The 25,989-nt window shown below is 38.4% G+C and overlaps 1 protein-coding gene across 2 annotated transcripts in view; it reads right to left on the bottom strand.

Annotated features, from left to right (window-relative positions):
• The window catches only part of deptor (DEP domain containing MTOR-interacting protein), a 50,659-nt gene that overhangs the window by 4,590 nt on the left and 20,080 nt on the right, over nt 1–25,989 (bottom strand). For both annotated transcript variants that reach the window (XM_088600976.1, XM_088600975.1), the window contains exons 5-9: nt 23,507–23,685; nt 17,368–17,550; nt 9,290–9,427; nt 7,062–7,132; nt 5,907–6,011 (exon numbers count right to left, since the gene is read on the bottom strand). In XM_088600976.1, the coding sequence (XP_088457102.1) occupies nt 5,907–6,011; nt 7,062–7,132; nt 9,290–9,427; nt 17,368–17,550; nt 23,507–23,685 (676 nt within the window). The remainder of the gene's footprint in view (nt 1–5,906; nt 6,012–7,061; nt 7,133–9,289; nt 9,428–17,367; nt 17,551–23,506; nt 23,686–25,989) is intronic.

Here is a 25,989-nt window from a genome sequence, read left to right on the forward strand (position 1 = left end):
ACAAAATCTATTATAATAACTGGATTAACTGATAACAAACATTATATAAATGGATATCAAAATGGCTAAGAGAAAGAAAGGAATGTTTCAATAGAGGCAAAAATACATACTGAAAGGTTTCTTTAGTACTGTGCCAGGAAAAGAATAGTAAAAGATGAAGCAAAGTGTCTCAGGAAAAACTAAGGAAACTTTTCAAGTGTTACAGGTATTACAAGCACTTAAAATAAACAAATATCTGGGTCCTAATGGTATTGTAATGGTTGGACTTCATGAAACAAGATATTTTCAACAGAGTAATACTGATTCCCCTCAAAACTGGAAACATACAGTAGCATCCATTCAAAACATGCATAAAAACCAAACCAAATAATTATATATCAGTCTTATTTCCTTAACTTTACTTTAAGTATTGAAGTAATAACTGGAATTAAAATAGAGGATGAATTGTATAGCCATAATATTCTAGGAGATTGTCAACATGGATTCAAAAAAGATGGGACTTGGTTACCTAATTTGTTCAAGGGGAACTGCAACGCTATGTTTATATTTTGGGGTTAGAAAGAATCTGCATTAATCAGTGCATTTCAAACCACAATGAAAGCATAATATACACAGTAACATGTAACACCTCCAATTTACATTACAAAATAGATTACATTTCCAGGTATGTGCAGCGCCATGTTCTGTGATAGAGAACAAGGCAACCAAACGTCTGGTGAGGTGAAGCAGTCCTATTACATTTTAAACAAACAGGCTTGTGAATACATCTCTTTTTATCTAATATAAATATTGCTCTCGACCTCAAGACGGTTTTGGCAACAAATACAACCTGCTTGTTAACTCTGCATGCAGATCACGTTGGAACATTTCTGCAGGGAAATGTCTGATACAAAACCTGTACTTATTCGCTTGTACATCACATTACATTAGTCATTACAGTGACTAGTGAGCAGGAAGGGCTGCTTCAAGTCGCATGTCGTGCAAACTCCAGGGGTTTGCGACAGCATAGCAACCATACAGTACTTTCACAAAGTACACGATTTTGTGCTTATTTCGGAATTTAAGTTTTTTTGCGATATTGTCAATTAATTTATTTTGTTACAAAGATTTAATAACTGGTCCAAAATATTGGGACTGCAGTTCCCCTTCGAGAGTTCCCTTATTAAATATTGGCAGTGGTGAATACAGTGTATATAATTCATTAGGTCTGAGCTTTTACTCCTGAAGAAGGCCAAAATGTTGTGTATTTTCTTTCCACTTTTTTTTTGGCATGTGCTATCAGTTCCTGGTACAAATCAGAGCTGCTAGAACTTGACTACATGTACTCATTGTGATCACTGGTTAACCGATTAACTGCCCCAAATTCACTGATTAAATTTAGTGTAAAAATTATTTTACTCACTTATAAAGGGTGGGGTGGGACAGTGCGGTGGCTCTGTGGCTAAGGTTCTGCGCCCTTGACTGGAAGGCTGCTGGTTCGTATCCCGCAGCCAGAAGAGAAATCCTGCTTTTCTTAAATTCTTAACCCCTGGGTTAAGAATTAATCCAGGGGTGCCGTATTAATGGATGACCCTGCAGTCCGACACACTCTGTGTGTCTGTGTTTCTCACAGCAAGTTCCTAATACAAGAAATCATATATGGCCAATAAAGTGATCTTATCTTATTTTAAATCCCTTTTGAACTTTGACCTTGAATGCCTGTATGTTATGATATTGCATTCTGTTCCGACATGCAATGTGAGATCCTCTGATTCTGGTCTTTTCAGGATTTCAATGTCACTGCTGCCCTTTAGTTCTGTTTCTCCTACTCTCTGAAATTCTCTTCCCACTTCTTTTCATAACGCTCTTGCTCTTTCTTTGTTCAAGCTCAGATACATAACTCTTCTTTTTTTCATTCGCCTTCTCCTAAAAATCTGAGTTAGCAATATGCTGATGGCCTAGTGTGAGTTCTGGCCTGTACTGTTGTTATTATGCTTTCTTTAACTTTGCGAATGTTGTTTTCCATTACAGATACTATATAAGATAAAGTTTGATTAAAAACTGGTCTCCCTAATAAATAAAAGTCAGTCTTCTAAAATATACAGGGCACTAGGATTAATCTTCATTCTCATTCCCTTATATTTTCCTCAGTTCACTTACACTGTTAACATAAGTAGGCAGACACCTTATAAATTGTCTGCTGTTTTCTAGTTTTAATTTTCTAATGTAGAAAAAAACTCCCTTTCAGGAGGTTCAAAGTGTTTTTCCCCAGTTTCAAAATGTAGAAATAACCCACACTCACTAAAATCAAGCAGCCAAGTTTATCTGATGTGTAGTGCCAAATTCTCTGCCAAATCTGACAGCTTATTACTTTGTGTACAATGTTAAAATCATTTTAGTTTTGTTACGGCTTCTCTGTATAAAACAATTTGACCTTCACTTACTGTATATTCCAGCAACATCTTATTTTTCTGGGCTGACCCTGAATGTTGGTTAAGACTGCAAACCAAACCCGATTTGCAGTATTTACACTCTTAATAACTGTAGTTGTATTAAAAAAAGTTTTAATAACAAGATCAAACAACAAAAACAACTAAGGACAAAACTGTAGTGGGTGTGAATATTAACAGCAAAAGGGTACCATAGAAAGTCACACACCGCATACTGTACATGTTTTATTTTGGATGGTCAGCTGTTTTTAACTCTGCACCATAATTTAGAGGATTGTTTGATGGGTGAAAAAAAAATGTTTAATAAAACTACAGCAAATGTTTCCACCTCTCAAGATCCCTCCTGTAAACAAGTTCAAATATATCTTCTTGTAAAGTTCAAAGCTCACAAGATCCACCTCACTGAGACTGAACAGATTGTTCGGTGGCATTACAATTATCATGCATTTTAACCCAGGTTATCCACTCACAGTCCATTAGTCAAATGCTGTACTTCAGCAAAAATGAAGATACTCATATTACTCCATTAGGAGAATGCTGGCAAAAGCAACAAATTAAGACAACATTACAAAGTGAGCTGCTGTTCAGCAATGTCAAATGGGCTTTGTAGCTTGGAACTACCGAAGAATGTTTTGCAAAAAATAAGCACTCACAAATCCTCATTATTCACTCACCTACTCGACTAGAAAGCTGTCAGATTGAAAAGAGTGGTGAAAGAATAGGGAAAAGTGCCAATATGCAACACCACAGCTCTTGAGAGAGACACGATCTCTGTTCACATACAGTAACATGATTAGCTAAGTAAAACTTTCAAAATTGAATGGAATTTCCAACCTCCAAATTATTGAAGAAAAAGTTACAGTTCACTGTATAAAAAATTGTAATATTATCGGTATTACTGTATTTGCATAACTAGGTCTAAATTGCATGGATAATTGCTTCTAGTTCAGCTGTGTATTTGTACTGTGCCAGACTCTTCCGTGCTCTAAACCTTGCCAGGAAAAACTCAGCACATATGCCCTTCTCAAGGCTGTTTAAAATCCGTCCTGCACAACATTGTGCAATGCAACATTTTCTACACACTGGGCTATGGCTCAAAGCGGAAGACAACTGATTTAAATTAAACTGCACACTTCTGTTAAAATATGTATATAACTTTTGAAAATAAGATATTTTTAATTGGTATATACTTATCAACATTTTTTGTGTTGATACATTTTTGGCTCATGTGCTTATGCAAAGGTTGCATCTCCATGACTCTTTGATTTCGTTCATTATTTTATTAGGGTTCTGACATTAATACTGTTGCATTTCTGTTTGCAAAATAAACTTAGTTTGAATTGTCAGATGTTTCGCAAGACAAGTGGAACACCTGACTATGAGGCTGTACCTGTACTGTAGGCAGAATTTGTCGAGGTTGTGTCTCTGTTGATTAAAATACAGAATTCACTTTTGAATTCACTATCAATATCACTAAGGAATTACAACATAAATGTATACTTCATAAAGAACATTTTCTCAAGAAATACTATTCATTTCCAACCATCTTTCCACAGTGGTGTTTCATTTAAAAATTGATTAAAATCTTGCTAAAGAGACTGGGTATACAAAGTCAAAAACAGATGTTCACAGTTTGCATGGATTGCAGAATGAAGTATGGACTTGTCTTGTTGTAATTGCCCATGCAGGTGTATTTGTATTGTGATAAAAACTCAATTTTTTTCCGGTAAGAATAACTCATCATGTTGTATTAATTTAAATTTTAAAATTTAAATTACTAATTTAAATATTTAATAAAAAATATATTAAAATTATACTATAATACACATCATTCAGATTTCACTGTCACTTTAGTACTGTGTAATGGAAATGTACAGAAACAAAAGAAAGTAGGCATTGCTTCTGAAATGAAACTTTTATCAAAAACCAGGCTTCAAAATCAACTTTCAGCATCTTACTCCAAGATACCTCTTTAAACAAGCAGTACCCAGCATTATTTGTTAAAAATTAATATTTGGTTATTCGTAAGCAGCCTTGAAGTGTCAGGTTCTGGGAGGACAAGTCACATAATTTCACAAATAACATTTAAAAATGTCTCTGCACATGAAATGAAAAGCAAATACTCTCCATGTGGTGATAAGAGGGAAACAGGTTTTTTTGTGTGCAGTAGCATAACCTTTGAGAATGTGTTGTACTTTAAATTATGTAAGTACGATAGCTTAATATTGTGGTGATACCTTTCAGTAGTTCTGTTTGACTTATACAGTAGTTATGTAATGAACACTAAAATGGAAAAAAAGATTATAGTTGCATAACTAAAGAAAGGTCTGTTTGAACTTAATTTCTTGGCAATATCTGCTGGGCTCTGTGGCACTGGCAATTTACAGTAACCAAACTGTCAGATGAAAATATGCAGTTTCTCTGAGGGCCTCTTGTTCAGCAAAAAGAAATAAATGGCTTTCTCTAGCTTTATAAATTATTTCAATATTACACTTTCCAAGATATCCACAGACAACTGAAATCTTACCATTCTTTTTGTGTAGCGCAAAAGGTAATTCCAAATGGAGTCTTGTCTAAGTAGCACAGATACAGATGAATAAAAAGGTTATCATTACTAGAAAAGCTAAGTCTTCATATGCCAAGCCACACCACTGTGTTGGCAGACACAGATTGTGAGACTAAAAACTAAGGTTTTCATTTCTTATTATTTCTACAAGAACACATTATTTTCAACAGTCACTTCTTTGCTTTGGTAAAATTCACACAAGATTTTTGTTGCTAAACAATCTAAATCATATTCAAACATAACTGAAAGGAAAGTATCATGAAAAAAAACGTTTACCTTCATTAAGTACATCAGGGAGCATTTAATATTTCATGTAAACATGCATTTTTCTGTACTTGGCATGCAACACACTCCTCTTTCTGCAAGTCCAAGACAGCTAATGCGTAGAAACCTTTTCACACGTTAATGGGCAGATAGGTGCTTTTCTTATGCTAAGCCGCAGGATCTGAGAAAATGTGGTAAAAGTCCTCTGACTTGAAAATGGGCTGACAAGTGATTATATAACAGGCCTTATCCACACATATAGTCAGGGCTGCCACAGAAAATAGCTGAACAGAGCCACACTTTTATTATTCAACACTCTTGCAAATCTGCAAGAACAAAGGTTAAGCAGAAAATACTATTCGGACAAGTGGAGCACAAAAGTCTGTGCGCTCAACAGAAATGCACAGCTACGTCAAAACTAAGCCTACACAGATGAAGCTTGTCCTAAAAAGAAAGCGATGATGAGGTAGTGGAGTATCCACGGAGACCAGATACAGCACCGTTTCTGAAACCTGCCTGCGCCAGGCCCGTCGCCCCTGGTGTTGTAACGCAGAACACGCGATAAAAAAGTCAAGTATCCCTCCATCTGGAAACTGAGCTCGTCTGCCTAGAGAGATGGAGAGAGACCTGTGCCTGCAGAAACCTACCTTCATTCCCGCAGCAGCAGCAGGGCCGCTGGGATCCACTGCCTGGATGTGACAGGGCTTGCTGCCTCGTACCACGAACCCCCAGCCCACAGCGTCCCCCACAATCTGGAAAATTAGACAGTGGTTACACAAACACGGAGCCATATGGCCAATTCATTTTGATAGCACTCAGGGCAGTGAAGCACTTCCTTCTACACAGCGTGCCATAATTTCCATTTTTTGTAAATAATGAAGGCTGGAGGGAGACTGTTTGCTAACAAAATACTGTGATTTCGCATAGACAAATAAACTCACGATTGACAAAGAAATGGCAGAGCTGAGACAACAAGAAGGTAACACTTTTAGACCAAAACATTCCAATTTTGTCTTGTCTGCCCAAAAAACCTTTTGCCACATGTATGCAGTATCACTTTCTTAAAAAACTCAGTTCAATACATAGCGAGTGATCATGCTATTGTTGACCTATGGTCCTTTTCTCCCATCTTTGCTACTGCACTCTGTAACTGTCAAAGTTGCCCTAAGTCTCACAGTGGCACTGCTAACCAGTGTCCTCCTCGCCTGACCATTCAGTTTGGAGCAAAAGTCTGATCTAGGTGGTGTCTGGGTGCCTTCTTAGTGGTGGATTTCAACATACTCAGAGATATTGTCTTTGTATTGTTTTTATACCATTTTGATCTGTGCCTTTATACAACTTTTATCACTGCGTTGTTTTGAAAGCACCTTGGACTTCATGGTTGAATCTTTGCTTGAAATTCACTACTTGACTGAGGTACTTTATTAGTGAAAAGAAAATTTGGTGCACCTAAAGTAATTTAGGTTTGCCACAGCAAAGGGTTTGAATACTGACACAATTTTGACTTTTCCTTTTTTTGTGTTTTGTACATAACAAATATTAATCGCTAGTTCAAAGTGTCATTACTGCATGAGCAACACAATGTGAAAACTGTGCCAGGGTCTGAACTCCACTGCAAGATCCTGTATGTACTGTACCATCCTATAGCATGCCAAAACACGCAACAAAACCTGAATTTGAGACTTGTAAAGCTGCCGAGCATTGTGAGCTCCACATTTATGACTTCTTTCTGTGTCTTTCAATGGTGGATTGTGTCGGATGCTGTAAAGAAGCCTTTGTCAGGGCTGAAACAGCAAACTTACTGTGAATGTCTTCTTTATAAAAGGGCCCCCAGGGGTCTGCAGCTCCTCGGGTCTGACTTGCCTCTTCAAGACTGAGAGGAGACACAGAACCTCACACTGTTAGCATTCTCATATGCACAGACACTGGTATGCACTTTCTAGCAAGAGAAAATGCAAAGAAAATGTTTTGTTTTTAAAGAATTTCTCTTTCATTGCTTGTGTACCTCCCGGGCAACACTAAGAATTTTCTTATTAAAACAATAATGAACAAAAAGCTTTTGGTGCAAATTTGAGTCATTTTCCTTTTTTTAGTGTTTAATTTACCAACACATATAAGGCTAAGTTTCAGCCTTTTGTGAAGTCACATTAAATAAAATAATCTTAATGATGCAGTTTTTACCCTTCCATGTTCTGTGTGAGCTTCATTTCTGTGCTCATGTAAGTGATCAATCCATGAATTCTGAATCATAATCCTAAAATGGAGTTTAGGATTATAGCCCAGAAAAGGACTCCCCTCTGAGCAGGTTTTTTGGTCTAAATCAACAAGCATTCAATTCATCAGCTTGGTTGGATGGTTTGAGCATCCAAAAACATAATGCTAGTCAATGAGCCACCATGAGGTTTATTTTGATTAATCATGTTACATTCCCTGTACACTCTGAGACGCCAATTCCTGCTACAGTAAAAAAACTAAAATATCAAGCTTCACACGTTAAGAATATAAAAAACTTCACTTTTCAGTAGGTCAAGTGGAACACAATACTCTCACAACTGAACCCAATCACATATAGAGGTGATTGATACTTACAATAGTCATGTCTTCCAAATTCAATTGCAAGTTCCTTTTATCTCTGCAAAAGGCCCATAAGGCCCAGGTAAGTACACTTTTTAGCACTGTAAGTGAATTCCTAGATTAATCTTTCTGATGTCTTTACAGTGTTTAGTATAGGATGATTCAGGATTAATATGCCTTTTATTGAAGTAACACTCAGAGGTCCTGACATATTGCCTTTGCAGTGAATGCATTGTGGCTCATTTCATCCTCACCAGAAGCTCATCTGTTATTTGTCTGTCCCTCTGAAAGTGCAGATACACTAGAATTATCCTGACCAAGTGCAATTTGACTTGACAAAAACCCCACAACATGATACTGTAAATGTTTGTTCAGCCCTGAGAGTAAGATCATAAGATTATTTCCACACCAAAGAAGCCGATTTTTACTAGTGTAAGCTAAGTTGATGTGGACTCGTTATGGTAGATTTGTGCGTCTAAATGAATTTAGGTTTGCCACAGCACAGGGTTTGAAATATGTGTAAGGAGTAGGTTGTATAAATAAAAAATCTTAATTGCTACTTCTACTTCTAAATGTCATGACTGCAAGCTTTAAAACAACACATGGTGAAAACTCAGCAAGAATCTGAATACATTTGTATATAAATCCCAGCTGGTTAAAGAATAATTTGTTCTCCTTGACATTATTATACACATTTTTAGCTTGAAAAACAATGTTGTGCTAGAAACAGAACACTGGAAGATCTCCACAAGAGTTAAAGCCAGATCAGGGTATGTTTACAGGCCAGTGGTCTGCTTGGAAGAGGTAATGAGAAGCAGCGTGACAAAAAAGGACACCTGCTCAAACAGTTAAGACTTTCATGGCAGCTACAAGTGATTCCTGAGAAGAACTTCAAGGGAAAAAATATCAGTGTTTCTTCCCTTTTTGACTTATATCTTCCATAGGAAGCCCAAAACTCCAGGCCTGGTTTTTTATTAGATCATACACACCCTGGAGCTGCGATCCATTCTATGCAATGACTTTCTTGGTTGCATACGAGGCGCTGTACTTTTACTGCCAATGCTGTCTCTTTCTGGTAACGCAGCACGCAGGGGAATACGATTTTTTTATTTATTTAAAATCACTTTATTGGTCAAATACAATTTCTTCTGTTAGGAATTTGTCTTTTCGCCTACCCCAACTTGCTCTCCATGAGACACACAGACAGGGAGAGAAGCTTGGGGTCAGAGCGCAGGGTCAGCCATTTATACGGCGCCCCTGGAGCAGTTGGGGCTAAGGGGCTTCCTAGGGGGCCCAACAGTAGGATTCCTCTGCTGTCCGCGGGATACAAACCAGCAACCTTCCAGCCACAGATGCAGATTCTTAGCCACAGTGCCACCGCTCCACCATAATGTCACTTCAGAATGTCGCTTCAGCACAGGTCAAGAGACGGCGGCGGACCGGACGTGACTCGTACCTGACTTGGGGTTGCAGAGCACGGGGGGGCTGCTGCTCAGGGTGGGGCTGCTGCTGTAATAGCCACTGCTGCCACAGCTGCTGCTCATGCTGCTCCTGCGCACGGCAGACACGATCTTGATCTCCTTGGTGGGGCTGACTGCCGGAGAAGGAACAATGCCATGGTTAGCGGTTTCCCCTTACGCATCATTTCTTGTGATTGGTGGATAAAGCCAGTTCCGGCTACAGCACTTATGATGTTCATCGAGTACTTATTTCATTCACGGATTTCATCTGTTAGGTTATGATTGCACAACATTACATTTACTATTTAATTAATTTGAATCATTTCATTTATAGGGAGCTTTCCACCACCAAAGATCCAAAAGAGCTTTACATCCATCAATGAAGAGCAGCACCTACCTGGGTGTCATATGGCAGCTATTACTATGTTTTCCAGCAGTCTCACTGCATAGTAGATCAGGCTATGAAATGAGTGATTTGCTTCACCAATTGAAGAGATTTAAAGGGGAACTCCAGACGCAATTTCTAAGACCTTTTATTAAATCTTGGCAACAAAATGTATTCATTGACGTTACAGAAAAATTATCCAAAATTTGCGTTAAGCACAAATTTAAGAACTTTGTGGAAGTACTGTAAATCGCCATGTTGTCGCAAACTTGAATTCGGGTTCCCATTAATTGCGACGTGAAGTGGCCCTTCCTGCTCACTAGTTACTGTAATGACTAATGTATTTCTATGTAAGAGCAAATAGTTACAGGTTGTGCAGCAGACATTTCTCCGCAAAAAATGTTCCAATGTGATCCGCACAGAGTTAACAAGTAAGTTGTATTTGTCAGCAAAACCCCCTTGAAATCAAATAAAAGTCATGCTCACAAGACCGCTTGTTTACAATGTAACGAGGCCACAACACTTCACTGGAAGCTCTGTTGCTGAATAATTTTGAAATGTAAATTTAACAATAAGCTTTACAAGTCACTGTGTACATTTTACTTTCATTGTGGTTTGAAATGCACTCATCAGTGCTGATTCTTTCTAACCCCGAAATATAAAAATAACTTTGCAGTTCCCATTTAAGAGGATAAAGAGATCAATTCAGGTAGATAGTAGCCACGATCTACTTAATGATTCTGTCAAAGAAATGCAGAGCACAGTGTTCCTGGTCACCATACAGTGGGGCTTGTTTTAATAATAATAATAATTGCTTACACTTATATAGTGCTTTTCTGGACACTCCACTCAAAGCGCTTAAGATTCTGGGCCAGTAGAAAGAGTGCCACTACTACTGGTCCACCCACCAGTAGTAGTCCAGCAGTAACATACTGTAGCTTTCCTTATAAGTGACTCCAGGATTAACCAGGCACAGTCATGTTTAGCTTTTGAGATCTGTCGACACCTTGATTTTTTTTCATAAAAACTCCTTAATTTGCTCCTGAGCTGCTTTTAGTGGTGCTGTCTTAATCCACATGTAGCTATGAGAAACACAGGGACAAAGTGTATTGTATAATACATTAGAATCTTACAATTACAAAGTGTATTGTTTTGAATACATTAGAATCTGTTCAGAATTCTATCCCACTGACCTTCACAAAATCCTCCACAACAGGAAGATTCGAAAGCTGTCATAAAGAATTCAGATAATACTGCTGTATTTTTGCAATATTCCTTCTGAAACCACATTCTGTTCCCTTTCTGTCTGTGGGTTTTCATTCTGCTGTTTACATTTCTTTTTTCATATTCTTATTTTTACATTTTTTGTTTGTGAAACAATTCTGTGGATGATTTATCAACAGGTTGATTAATGAAGACTATCCTCATTTAAATATCTGCTATAATGAGAATCCCTTTATTTCTCCAAAATCTCCCAAACAATTCAGTCTCGAATCTACTGTATATGAATCCATTTATAAAGAAGAGTTTGTATTGTATGAAACAATGCAAAATGCAAAAACAAAGAATACACATACACCTACTTCCCTGTCACCAAGGAGTACCCTTCAGTACTTTCTTCTGCACTTTCAAATGTTATATGCTTTTAGGCAGTGTGGACATCAGGCCAACTCTTCTATTTAAAAACCGTTTGGCAAATTAACACCAGATATAATATGGAACATTGTAGAGAGGGCACATGGTGAATTGCCAAGGAAGTTGTCAAAATGAGATAAAACAGGCAGTTCTTCAGCACTTGCCCATGGCTGATAGGGTCTTTGCCAACAGCTTGAGAATTATAGCAACTGTCCAACTTTGGCATTGATCCAACACACAGACAGTGCCCCAGTCAAGAAACTGGATGACAAAATATGAGAAATACCTGAACCCATGAACTTTTAGCGATGCACACATTTTATGGACTGTAACCAAACATCTTTCACCTGAAAGTTAGCAACAAGAAAAAGGGCTCAAGCAATGACTTGAACTGCATACCATCCATACCTGTACAGTGTTTAAGACAAACTGAGTAACAGTTAAGAAAAGGTCTGTCCAGTGGTGCTGCAATTATTCAAATATGAGCATAATCAAGCACTGGATGCATTTCAAAATGCAAACCTCTTGTTTGCATTTGTGACATAAACAACCCTAGTGTACTGGGTTGTGACATTACAATCCCACCCTCAGGACTTCACAATGCTGTCAAGACACAAAAATAAAAACAGATTGCACAAACAGCAAAGTACTTCTGTAAGACAGAGGTGGCAAGAGCCAGAACACTGCATGGCAAGTCAAGAATCTGTTCACTGGCTGATCAACGATGATCGGCTCTGTCACTCTGTCAGGACAAAGATAATCTACTTGAAGATGGTGTATCAATAGTCCACTGTTTTAGGTGTGCTTATTCCCATGTAGAAACCTATCTTTCACTGTATTTAGTTATCTCAATATATACATTATTTCTCTACAACATACCCCTTTGCTATTCCAGGGATACTTTCTCTTCTGGGACAGATTTGAAAGAGGCTGTCTTAATAAAACCATGACAGTTCAAACCAGACTTTTATCTCCTGCTTCTCAGAGCTCATTCTTATCAGACAACACCCCGAGACAAAATAACGCTATTTTTTCCAAGTGACTGACTTTGAATCAACACTTTGAATTAGCAGGTACTTTTATCAGTGAATATGTCATCATATACTGTACTCTCAAAATAAGTCTGAGACGGAAAGCTATTCAAATCTACTCAATGTCAATCAAATTTAGAATACAGTTATGTCTTACTGACATTCTGGTCTGTTTTGCATTGTTGAGAGAGGAATGTGGAATGTCTGCTGAGGAAAAAAATGTGTAATCAGCAAATAACAGTTTATCAGACACTAGCCTTTAGCAAAAACATAGCAAACTGGCAGCAACTTCAGTAGTTACTTTACAACTATTCTAAAAATATCACACACTAAAATTCAATTACATTACAGTTACAACTCTTACAATAAAATTTAAAATGTAAACGTACAGTATGATTAAAAGTGAAGAAGCACTTACGATCTGTGCAAGGCCCCATGTTTCACTTTCAGTGATTGTTACCCGAGACAGCACCAACAATTTTGTTCTGCTCTCAGAAGGTCACGGTTACCTTTACCTTGTGCTGTTATCTAATGTAAATGTTAAACCATAAAGCAAACATTTCTCATTACAGTGAGAAAGTGGGAGGTTCTTTTCATTGCTGTGCGGATATTATAAAGTACAAGATAACAAACATCCTGTTTTAGAACGCTCAACTTTAATTACAGAAATAAAGTGTTTTCTACTTCCACTGAGATGTTACCCACTAGCTTGAAAAAAAATGTATTCACAAAATTATTGTAATGAGAATAATTCCTTATACTTCTATAGCACTTTTCTGGACACTCCACTCAAAGTGCTTTACAGGTAATGGGGACTCCCCTCCACCACTGCCAATGTGCAGCATCCACCTGGATGATGCGACGGCAGCCATAGTGCGGCAGAACGCTCACCACACATCAGCTATCAGTGGGGAGGAGAACAGCGTAATGAAGCCAATTCTAGATGGGGATTATTAGGAGGCCATGATTGGTAAGGGCCAATGGGAAATTTGGCCAGGATGCCGAGGTAACACCCCTACTCTTTTCGAGAAACACCCTGGGATTTTTAATGACCACAGAGAGTCAGGACCTCGGTTTTACATCTCATTCGAAGGACAGCACCTTTTTACAGTATAGTGGCCCCGTCACTATACTGGGGCATTAGACTTCAGGGTGAGCGCCCCCTACTGGCCCCTCTAGCATGTCTTCCTGCAGCAACCTTAGTTTTTCCCAGGAGGTCTCCCACCCAGTGAGGCTCCCAGGCTCACATCTGATTAGCTTCAGTGGCCTGCCAGTTGTAAGTTGCAGGGTGATATGGCCGCTACCATACAGCTAAAAACTGTAAACTAAAGACTTTTAGTTTATATCTGTGGTACTTTAAAAAGTTGACTTTACTTCTGACTTTCTATGAACTTGTAAATATATACCTGCAATACCCCATTCGTCATTTACAATTATGCAAATCAGACAAGAGGGAATAATGCAAGTCAGGCAGTATGAAAGCTGGACTTCATACAGTAGATGTGTTCACAAACGGTATTTACAATATGTGATCAGGATCAAAAGCAATACTTAACTGGAGTTTCCTAATGTCCAGTCACAAATGGTTCAAGCAATTTTCTCAATTCATCACAGAAGTCCTAATTACTATAAAAGACAAAGGATTACATTGGACTCGTCTACCTATGTCACTGGTTTCATCTACCTATGTCACTGGTTTAATTGGCACAAAAAAAACCCACACTGGGAAAGACAGATTCCTTGGAAAGTCTTGGAAAGCACAATAAAAGAAGCTAACTCCAAGGAACGCTTTGAATGTGACATGGTTATGTTTATTTGATTTGTTACAGCCTGGATTTTTTTGTTTGGATGATTTTTAATCGATGTTCCCGCCACAAACATAACACAGATTGGCCCTTTCAGATCCACATACCATTGAATTATACAGAGTGTGTGTATAACAGACATGTATCTATGGTAACATTTGGTAGCAGGTATTGTACCTTTTTTCATATTTGCAATGACAACTTGTTCTCAGATAAATACTGTTAATCTGTTGTTCAAAACGGATGCCAACCTTGAAACTTTAGACTGTTAAAATGTACTGTATTACTGTATTATCCTTTTGATGGTGAATGAACAAAATGTGTGGCTCTAACAGTAGTCTAATAATCCTGGGGATGTTAACATTCTCCTCTGAAATGTCCTGGTTCCCATGGCATCTGACAATAGCAGCTCCAGCTATTTTTAAGCATTACTTCCAGAGACTTGGATAATGTTAAAACTCTCTTTATTGAAGCCATTTACTGAGCTGACACAGAAGTTTAAGACTCTGGTTTATAACTAAGATCCCAGTTCCTTGTGTTAAGTCTCCTGGATAATGTGAAGTCTTCAGTACAGGCTCTTGTTACTTGAATACGAATGTGCTCCTTGGAGCCTGAGAAATTGCTTCATTAAATTCAGATTAGGACTGCACATTAAATTCTGACAAGCGTCTGCCAAAGGAATGACCATAACCCAAGGGAGATGACAACAGCAAGAGATTTTTAAAATAAGGTTAATGACTTTTTAACTTTTTTGTTTCTAGTTAATCAACCCTCTTCAAAGTTCAGTTCACATTCTTGCCTATACAGAAAATTGCTGCTGGATGAGAACAGTCTTAGAACACTCTCATTAGCTGTCCCCTTATTTCTTTGATTAACAACACTGAGAATAAAATAACGAACAAGCAGGGCAATCCTGAATCTCATTCTGGACATCACACAGAACCCAATACAAAACACATGTATTAGTTATAAATCAGTCCTTAAAGTTCCAAACAACACCTTAAGTGATTGGCCAAAGCCAAGGAAGGCCACCACATGTTCAAGTAACAAGATCAAAACAACGAAAATTCCTTATTTCAAAATAACTCTCCAGTGGCTGTCCAGTTTTTAAAGCCAAAATAGTTCTATGCATATCACTAAAAGAGAAACCAAATGCTGTATGTATATTACCTCAGATTTGGGTTTGCATGTATAAAGTTTTTAAACTCCTGCCTGCATCCAGGATACATGAAGAGAGTCGTTAATTTTTTTGAGCGCTCCAGAGATACTGTTGTATCATGTTGTTTGATAACACCTTACTTTGGATGTCATCTCTACGGCACATACAACTTACTACTTTCTTACTGAAACAATTCATGCAAGTCATTAAGTACCAGTAAATTACTAATACATTACATCACTAATACTATTCACGACATATTAAAATATGTAGAGTACACATTCGTTTTGTGTTAGAGGAATAAGTACCTAATTTGCCTTTATACAAGAGCTGCCCATCATTTGTTAAATGTTAGTATATTCTTAATAAATAACCATGACTCGGAAGTGATACCTGAAATAATGTGCTTCCAGCTTATGCAGATTTTCTATCACCAACAGTACAATACTATGAATAATATAAGTTTAACCAAACTATTAAAGTCTTTCTGCTACAGTATGTGTGAACATTCAATTTCTGTTTTAATTAATTAAAAAAAATCAAAATCTGAGAACAGTACTCCTTAGACATCACCATTCTATTTCAGACAAAGGTAGTGTCCTACATGTACTAAAACACACATTCTGTCATTTAGATTAATAAAGGAGTCCTTGAAAATAGTTCTAACACTATCTCAATTGAAATCAAACCATAGTTGACATAAACTCAAAGCCCATCACTATCAAATTACAATACAATACAGTAATAATATGAGGAAATTGCAGTCAAATCAAAAGTGTTGTAATCAGAAAGGTAGTTATTTTAGGGAATGACTGACTGAAAAAAACATGAATATGAAAGTCCTGAATATGTGTGTACAGCTGTTCAAATAAAAGAAGCAGTAAAGAAAAACAATAGTAGGAGAAATAATTTCTCAATACCTCCTTTTATTAAATACAAAATATTTGTATAGTTGATATGCCCATTACTTACAGGGTAGTGGATGTCTTTGCATTTTGACTTATTATATAAACAGAGATAAATCAACTCTTTTCAAATTGGCACAACACTGTGAAGTCTGATCTATGCAATCGGCATATTACGGACAAGGACAAAAGTGAAAAATAAATTCAAGGGCATATGTTGACTGAGATAAGATTACTCTCTGGCTTCAAATCTGGTCAGTCAAAAATGAAACTTAACACGGTTTGCTGACAGTAAATATATTTCAGATAATATTAAATGCTATCAAGTCTTTAAGCAGATAACCTATAACATTCTTCCTTGAAGACTGGAGTCCTACTCAGGACAACGTTAATCAGATCTAAAACATACAAAATAAATCCTAAATGCTTTGATACTTTACATTAATCTATCCTGGCTATAGTATATAAACGGCTTCATATCTTCCACCCCATTTCTCTGCTAGGCTGTTCTCATGGAGAGTTTATGATGGTGTGATTCAGCATCCTAGCAGGGTATGCATTTCAGTGAAAGTTGGTTCTACTTGATGATGATAACACTCCACTCTGGACACTCCACTCAAAGCGCTTTACAGGTAATGCGGATCCCCTCCACCACCACCAATGTGTAGCCCCACCTGGATGTTGCAACGGCAGCTACAGTGCGCAATGATTGGTAAGGGCCAATGGGAAATTTGGCCAGGAAGTCGCGGTTACACCCCTATTCTTTTCAAGAAATGCCCTGGGATTTTTAATGTCCACATAGAGTCAGTACCTCAGTTTTACGTCTCATCCGAAGGACGGCGCCTTTTTACAGTATAGTCCCCGTCACTATACAGGGACATTAGGACCTACAAAGACTGCAGGGTGAGCACCCCCTGCTGGCCCCACTAACACCTCTTCCAGCAGCAACCTTAGTTTGTCCCAGGAGGTCTCCTATCCAGGTACTGACCAGGCTCACACCTGCTGAGCTTCAATGGGCTGACAGCTGTGAGTTGCAGGGTGATATGGCTGCTGGCCGGCTAGATGCACACTTTCTCATCCTTCAATCATTCATTCACTCCTTCCAGCACTCAGCTGGGGAGAGCTGCCATCCCTGCAGAGAGCACAGGGGTTACCTGAAAGGAAGCTGTTGTTGCCTGTGTCTTGATTCTGTTTGCGCAGACAGAAGGGGCTGTCGTGGCTCTCGGGTATGGACCGGCAGCTCTCGCTGAGCAGTTCCATCAGCCTCCTCCTCCTCCTGAAGTTCATCTTGAACTGGTACAGGAGGCCGCTGTCCACAAAGTGATGCTTGTTGGTCACTGCGGGAGGGGGCAACCAAACCGGAGTTACTATGCAGAAATTACTGGGAGCCTTTCCTGTATGTCCAGATTTTATTGCATTCATCTAAAAACATTCTAATTGAAATGTCTGAATTGCCAAATGACGCATTCTTCCATTTTTATTTTTCAGTACTGATCAATAACGAGGAAAAAAAAAAACCTTAATATCCATTGTCCTCATCGAAACACTGAAGGAAAATGAAAACAATGAACATACTGTACAAGGATAGCACAGTGTTGGGATGTGTACTGAAAGGCTTAAAATGTTAGCAAAGAGGTATTCAGTTAAAAGCATCATATGCTCAACTAATACCACATTTAAAATGTTGTTTTCAGTTTCGATCACCATATTATTTTGTATTTCTTTTCAGAAACGACTCAGAATGACAATCACACAGGTTAATGCGACTGCATTTTTAGACTTTTTGAGGGATTTCACACAAGGTTTAATAAGCCTCAAATCTCTAACCAAGGGTCACTAATGAAATGAGCAACCTGGATGACAAGTGGAAATCAGTAGCAGACACATTTATCACCTTACAACCTGATGTTTTCAGATCACAGGAGCTAAGCAAAGCTAGGCCTGGCCAGTGCTGGAATAGAGACTTCCAAGCAATACCAGCAACAGCTGCTGCTGTAAATCCAGTTGGTGTACCACTATGTCTCACTAGCATTTGCATAGTGATGAATGACACTGTGTTGTAGGAGGTGCTGTCGTATGGATGAGACGTCTCGAGTGCCATAGAGCTGAAGGTGAGATTTAGAAAATCAATTAGTTACTATATCAAGTAAACAAAGAAGATGAACAGAGTTGCCTACTCTGGTTGGTAACCCGACATTTTAAGATGTGCAATGTGCATATCCAAGACTGTGATGTGTAATTCCTTGTGTGTTCCTTTGTGTATCCCAGCTCCACAAAAAAGGTGTAAATGCACATAATCCCTGTCTTCCATTTGTAATCCAGTCAGAATTAATAATAATAATTATAAAAATAATTCCTTACACTTATAAGGTGCTTTTCTGGACACTCCACTCAAAGTGCTTTACAGGTAATGGGGACTCTCCTCCACCACCACCAATGTGCAGCATCCACCTGTACCACCAGTATGCTCACCACACATCAGCTATTAGTGTGGAGGAGAACAGAGTGATGAATCCAATTCATAGATGGAGATTATTTAGGAGGCCATGATTGGTAAGGGCCAATGGGAAATTTGGCCAGGACGCCGGAGTTACACCCTTACTCTTTTCGAGAAACGCCCTGGGATTTTTAATGACACAGAGAGTCAGGACCTCGGTTTTACGTCTCATCCGAAGGACGGCACCTGTTTACAGTACAGTGTCACCGTCACAATACTGGGGCATTAGACCACAGGATGAGTGCCCCACTAATTGTTTGTTTTTTTTCACTAGGTAAATTAATCAGAAATCTTCTCCCTAATCCACTAGCACATGTGTTCGTCCTACTTTTATACCACTTTAAATCCCTAAAAAATGAAGAATACAGGGTATTCTTTCTTACAGTTTGAGGTAATGGGATGTTCAGAATTTAATCTGTGATTAACGTAATCACGGGAGAACACGCACAATGTTTTTTTCCTCATTCCTATCTTATTATCACTAGAACTACACTCTGCAATATTCTGGTTAAACACCATAGGCCTTTGTAATATAAAATCAGTATGAGAAAAAATTTGCAAGGTATGAATTATTTATGTTAACTGTCATCTAGCATTACACCTTTTCCAAAGTAACACGTTTTGTGGCCTAATAGCCTGAAACCAAGACAGATTAAATCAGAATTTATTTTTCCTTTATTTTACCTTTACAGTACGTGTGTGTGCCCTACGATAGACTGGCATCCTACCCAGGGTGTATCCTGCCTTGTGCCCATTGTTTGCCGGGATGGGCTCTGGCCCTCCTCGTGACCTTGTACTGGATAAGCAGATTAGAAAATGGATGGATGGATCTGAAATATAGTTTTATCTACTAAAATATGTTTTACTTTGAAAACTAACACAAACAGTATTTCTGCCCTGCCACCATATGAATACTTCACAATCCCTTAGTAACCTGAGGCTCTCTCAGCAAGTTTTTATCACTTCAAGGACTCCGCAGAGGAAGAGAGAGAAGCTGATAATGTTTGCTATCAGTAAGTTTTCTTTACACTGCCTATTTCCTGAAAAGTTATCAAAAAATCACCTTTAGCTTGAGGATGACGACTCAGCATAAAACAGATTCAAAAGTGTTTGCATCATGGAATTAAATTGTTGAAGAGTCTACACTCTTTGTCACGAATGTTAGAAGGGCATGCCGTGGAATGGCCAGGAGAGCAGTAGAGACCCTATGTGTAGCGGTGAAAGGGGCAACACAGAGGTTAGCCCAGGCTCAGGGGGTCGGACGATGTTGGTATAGAAACCTATGCCCTCAGGCCACTAACGTGGGGTGACCTGGTACTAGGCGGGTCTCAGGACATTCGAACTGTCAATGCTGAGCCAGGAGCAGAGCAGACACAGGAAGTAAATAGGCTACACAACAAGACACACCGGAAAGACATGAATAATCACAGGGAACTAGGAACAAGACAGAAGCAGAGCGCCCTCTAGGTGTACAGGGCGTGACACTCTTGCCCTGCCATCACTTTCAAAAGGAGCACCACTACAGGTGTATTAAAGCACGGACAAAGCGCTTTTAAAGATTTTTAATTTATCATACAACAGACCACTTTGGAAAAGTCAATTGTTTCTTCATAGCTCAGCTCACATTACAACTCCTTTGCTTTCTCGCATCATCACATCACTATTAATAACAGCTAATCCAATTCAGGGTCATGGTGGCCAGGTGGGCCCAAAGGCCAGTCCATTGCTGGGCACATATACAGTACTGTATAAAGTGGATCTATAGTTTAAGACTATGGATTTTAAAAAATAATAATATTCAAAAATAAAATAAAGATTAGATCTTATGTGAGTGGCAGATAGAGACAACAAAGAGAGACTGATTTTGAAAGTGGTATTAACTCCCTATCTGTATTTTGATGTTTTTGCAGTAAATGTGTTTTCTGAAGAAACAAAATGTGTTACTTGAACCCAACTACATGAAATATAACATCATGCAAACTAGTACTTAAGGATGTGGCCATATACTTCTCAAGAAAGTTATGCACTGTATTCCTTCTTCACCTTTAAAGCTTCATAGCTACAAGCAATTTATACATTATTTGCCAGTATAATGTAAAGGAAAAGCCATAGTGAAAAGTAATATATACACTACACAAAATGCATACTTCCTTCATGATGGGGTTGCTATTAGATTCTCAACAAAACAAAGAATGACAATTTTATTTTTTGTTTTTTAAAGTAGGGTATGTGCATAGGTATTTGTATCACACACATTGCAGTGTCTCTGGATATACTAAAACACCTCTGTATAAATACTGGGAAATAAAATGGCACAGGGCAGGAAGGATCTTATGAATCACTAGATGGCAGTATTCTGCATTCAATCCTTTAATCATGGGACCCTTCATCATTAAATACTCTGCAGCAACCTTTAATAAGGAGGGGAGGTATACATATGTCACCTCTGAATTCTTCATCACATTACTCTGCAATTAGTAGTAAGGGAAAATGCATCTTATAGAATATCACCCATTTGTAACAATGAGTTTTCAATCATTTTCAGTAAAGATGTTCTGCTCTTTCACTGGAGCAATGAACCTTTTTTTCAATAGATGCACTTGAAGCACTTCAATGGCTAGAAAGCTTTTGGTTCATCTAAATGAAAGCCACATATTCCTCAGTGAATGGGACTGTCGCATTAGCGGTAAAAGTGCAAAGTGAAACGAGCTTAACTCCTCTTTCTTCAGGCAGCAGTGCACTAAGCTCTGCACTCCTACAGTATATAAGAATTCAGGTCAAAACAAGTTTCTTCTTCCTCTGCTGTAATTAAAAATGGGTTGGTTTTGCTTAAAGTAATTTTGTACAAAGTGGTGAATTTTTTGCACTGTACTTTGCTGTTAGTCAAGTAACAACACATATCTAAGACTAATGTCTTAAGCAATCTGTCCTCCTATTTTCTCAAAGTTTTTTACATACATTTCTAGAACGTTCAAGTTTTGGCACTGTTAAGAGCCTCAGAATGCACTTTGTAAATTGCTACCTACACATTAATATCTTATTTTAATCTTTCAAATCTTACTTTTTATGCTGTTTGTGTCAGTTTCTAGAATGTTCAATGTTGTCAAGTGTAAATTCTCATCCAAATGGTATACCTTACATCTATTCATCCATTTTCTAACTGTTTTACCCAACACAGGGTCACAGAAGAGCTAGAGCCTACCCTGGAAAGCAATGAGCACAAGGCAGGGTACACCCTGGATGGGATGCCAGTTCATCACAAGGCACACACACTCACACTTAGAGTGAAGAATATAATAAACACAAACTCCACGCAGAGAGCACCCCAGGAACTGAACCCAGGGCCTCAGTGCCGTGAAAGAGCAATGCTAACACCTGCACAACCATGCTGCCTCTATATCTTACAGTACATGTGTTATCTAAAACACTTCTTCTGCAAAATATATCATTCTGAGAAATAGTATTCATTAAACGTCTATTGATCCATTGAACTTTAACTAAAAAACTAAGGAAGTGGAAATCTGAGAGGGATTAATGAGTTTAAAAACATTAATAATTACTGGGTGAGCAACACAGAAACCACCAGGGCTGAGCTCACGTTCTTCAAGTGTTAATAGCCGATTAACCTTTGTGGATGTGGCCCATAGTGTAAAAGGAGTGTATCGTCCCACATACCCCGGCCATGGCGTAACTATTGCTACAAGGTGAAGTTTGAAACTGGCTTTCCAAAATAAAGGGCATCATGTGGAACATTGTATACCGAGCATCAAAAAGGCCACTATCACTTATAATTGCAAAAAAATTAACGAATTACAAAGTTACTATCAGGACGATGGTAAAATCATTTTTTGCAGAAGGTGGACTGATGTCTTGATGAACGGACATGTCATTATGCCCATTAACTTTTGTCATCGAAAGAAGTTCTGCACTGAAAAGTCTGAAGCTAGTAGTGTATGTGGCTACTGCTGGAAGCAGTACCTCTGTTACACACACGTTTTGCATGTGTTTCCAGTTGTGTCTTGTGGGAGTCCCATTCTACTCAAAGAGCCTGGACAAGTGAAAGCCTCATCCAGGGTCATCCCACAAATGTTCAATGAGACTGTTGAACAGATCATCCACAGCATAAGTGACATTCTCATTTCATAAGCCAACGGCATGAGAATGCATGTTCAATGCTTGCTTCAATGTCTAGTTGGCAGGTTAGGATGAGCACATAGGAAGGACACGGTGTCAGGCGCGTGAATCTGTTCTGTAAAAACTAGACTAAACTATAATTCTTAGGTCTCCCAATCAATGCTCCAGACAATAATTACTGTAATCTTCTGAATCTCAGTGTCATGCTTAATGATGTGCAACACGGTGATCTACTCAAAAACTTGATACATCGCTTAAAAGAATTTGGCTCACCTATACATTGACGACAGCAGGACACCGTACTGTGAGATGTAATGGTGCTTTCCAGTGTTTTTCTTTCTTGATTTTTACACGGCTTGACATTCAATAAGCTGAAACACCTCATCAGCCACACCCTGTCAACTCACCGATAAGGTGGTTCACTACGATAGGCAACAGTTAAAGTCACCTGAGTGTAGTGTATACTGGATTCAGTTATTACAGCCATGTATTATTTTTTCTAAAAACACACGCATAAGAAGGGAGAGGCTCTGTGATGCTCTGTATAGTCTTTTGTAGTTAAGGATCCCTTCACCTGACTAGACCAAGGGCTGTAAAGGGTGGTGCCCTTGCATTGTCAGATCCCTGTGTGAAGGGTGCCAGGTGCCCAGGGCTGGCCTCACCATGCTGAATGATGCCATGTTCCAGCAACCTCCGGCCCAGCTGCTCCGCCTCCTCCCGGGTGGACGCCTCTCCCTCCTGGACCAGCCAGTCCACAAACTCGGAGGCCACCAGCGTCCGCTCAAACTTCACTCCTTCCTCCTCCCTCGTCTGCACCAAAGAGCTGTCTGTGGTCATCAGCCTGCCAGTAAAGAGAAGAACATGTAACGTCTTGTTTAAAAGTGGCCTGGAACTTCAGCGCATGTTGTCACAGCACCTACAGCTTCTATCAAGAGATTACTAGATATCTTTACGGAAACTGTCTTATCAATTTTAATGAATGTATAAAAACCTGCAACGACAGTTACATTATTCGAAAGAATGAGAAGAAAAGTGCATAAAGTACTTGGTATACATTATAATTTAACAAGTAAAGGTTTATTCCATGCTGAAAGGAGACACAACATTTTGGCTGTGGTGCCTTCCTCTTCTTCTTCACAATCGATGAAGGCTCCACAGCCGACAAGTTGTGTTACTTTTCTTCTCTTTTCAGCAGGGAATAAACCTTCACCCGTTCCTTTGCACCGTGCACATGCTGACGCAGCTACCGACTTGAAATGATCATTTAACATACAGTATTATTTACCATAGCAAACTAGCACATTTGTGCTTGTGACATTGAAATAAAAAATCAATGTCATCTTGCCAAATGTAATATATAGGAATATAAATTCAACAGATTTTGCCAGACAAACTTCATGATGCAGTTTCGAGAGGCCTTTAAGACCCTATGCTCATTGTGCTTTTTTTTTTTCAAAATTCATTACTTGTAGCTGTACAACATTTAGCAATTTCCACATAATGCTTTCAAAACTACACTACATTTTTGCATCTCTTTGTTTCTGACACACATTTAGTTAAAACAGAAATCCTTATCTTTTCTGGTCAATAAAGTCTGCATAACACAACTGCAGCACTTGAGCCCAGTGAAAGTCAAATCTGAATAATCACACATTCGATCTCTACCCTTTATGTGACCAAAATGGGGAAATGCAGTTTTATCTAATCTGAGTTCACTGACTTTCACCAACTCCAGAGCGCTGCTGTGACCTACAATAATTTAACCGTTTTTCCTGGCTGAGAGTCTTGGCAACATTTTGTTCTTGTCCCATCAGCTATAATCCCCAAGTAAAGAAGGATATTATTGGAGGAACTTAGTTTCTTTTCTTCATTATACAAAATAAATTGGAACAAGTAAAGATGGTGAAGAAGGCTCACACGTGAAATGCTGTGTTTCTTTTCAGCATGGAATAAACCTTTACTTGTTCCTTTGCAACCTACAAATGCTGACACAGCTACTTAATTGAACTAATACAAAATAAATATGTCAGAACACTTCTTAGAAAATTATAAAACTAATCATTGTATTTATGCATGTGTGTTTTTTAAAAAATAAAAGTACATAGCTAAAATGTTTATGGTGTGATTTTGATTAATTTATCTGAATTGAGTGATTAAAAAAGGTCATAACCAATTCAATGTTATAATTCCAGTAAGTAACCTTCAAATGAAATTTACATTTCTCTTTGTATATTGTTTACGCAATCACTTCTATCCTCAGGTCAATGGCACAGGCATTTACACAGAACACCTGGCAATTTGCGTCACAGTTTCTAAGTGCTTTGACAGTAAATTATATATTTATAGTAGTTAAAAACAATACATTACAAGGCATTCTTTCCTGCATTACACTCTGTTACAAGATTAAAAGTAACTTAAAATTCCAATTATCCACATTCATAAATCAAAGATGAAAAAGGTAAACATGGTTAAAGGTAAAGTTAAAAACTGCAAAAGACAGAAGAACGTAATACAAATACATATTTTTACATGCAGATTTAATCAATTAAATAACATGGGACATTAAAGTTGCATCAGATCAATATCATTACTGTAACATTTTAATAGCTGCATTGCCACTCTGCAACCTGAGTTCCTCAGATTTCACTAGCTAGGAGAGCAAGTCCTGGTCAGAACAGGCCCCGGAAAAAGAAACAGCAGGTTGCTGCTGTAAGCAATGCTGGTGCACTGGTGGTCCAGTAGGGCAGCACACTTCACCCTGGATGATGGTGGCTAGGGGCAGTATGGTGACAGTGATGCCCATATTGAGGTAGAGGTGCTTCTGATTACTTTGTCATGGACAAATGTGCATTAAGATTATGGGTGGCCTGACTAAATTCCACAATGTGGCCTAGCTAAAGTCCCACCTTAATTCAATGGTGGATGGTGGAAGGAATTTTCCATTCCACGTTATCTGCTATGCAGTGGGTTGGCACACAATGGCTACCACATGTCACCCAGGTGGTGGGTGAAGAGAATCCTCTCCTATATGTAAAACACTTTGAGACCCCTTGAAATGAAATACACTTGCTGATGCATTGAATTATTATAATTTGTTAGCCAAGGATCGGGATCAGGTTGTCTTCATAAAATACCACAACCCAAC

This window comes from Lepisosteus platostomus, chromosome 12 (assembly GCF_059453375.1).
Source record: "Lepisosteus platostomus isolate fLepPlt1 chromosome 12, fLepPlt1.hap1, whole genome shotgun sequence".
In the NCBI taxonomy this organism is placed as follows: domain Eukaryota; kingdom Metazoa; phylum Chordata; class Actinopteri; order Semionotiformes; family Lepisosteidae; genus Lepisosteus; species Lepisosteus platostomus.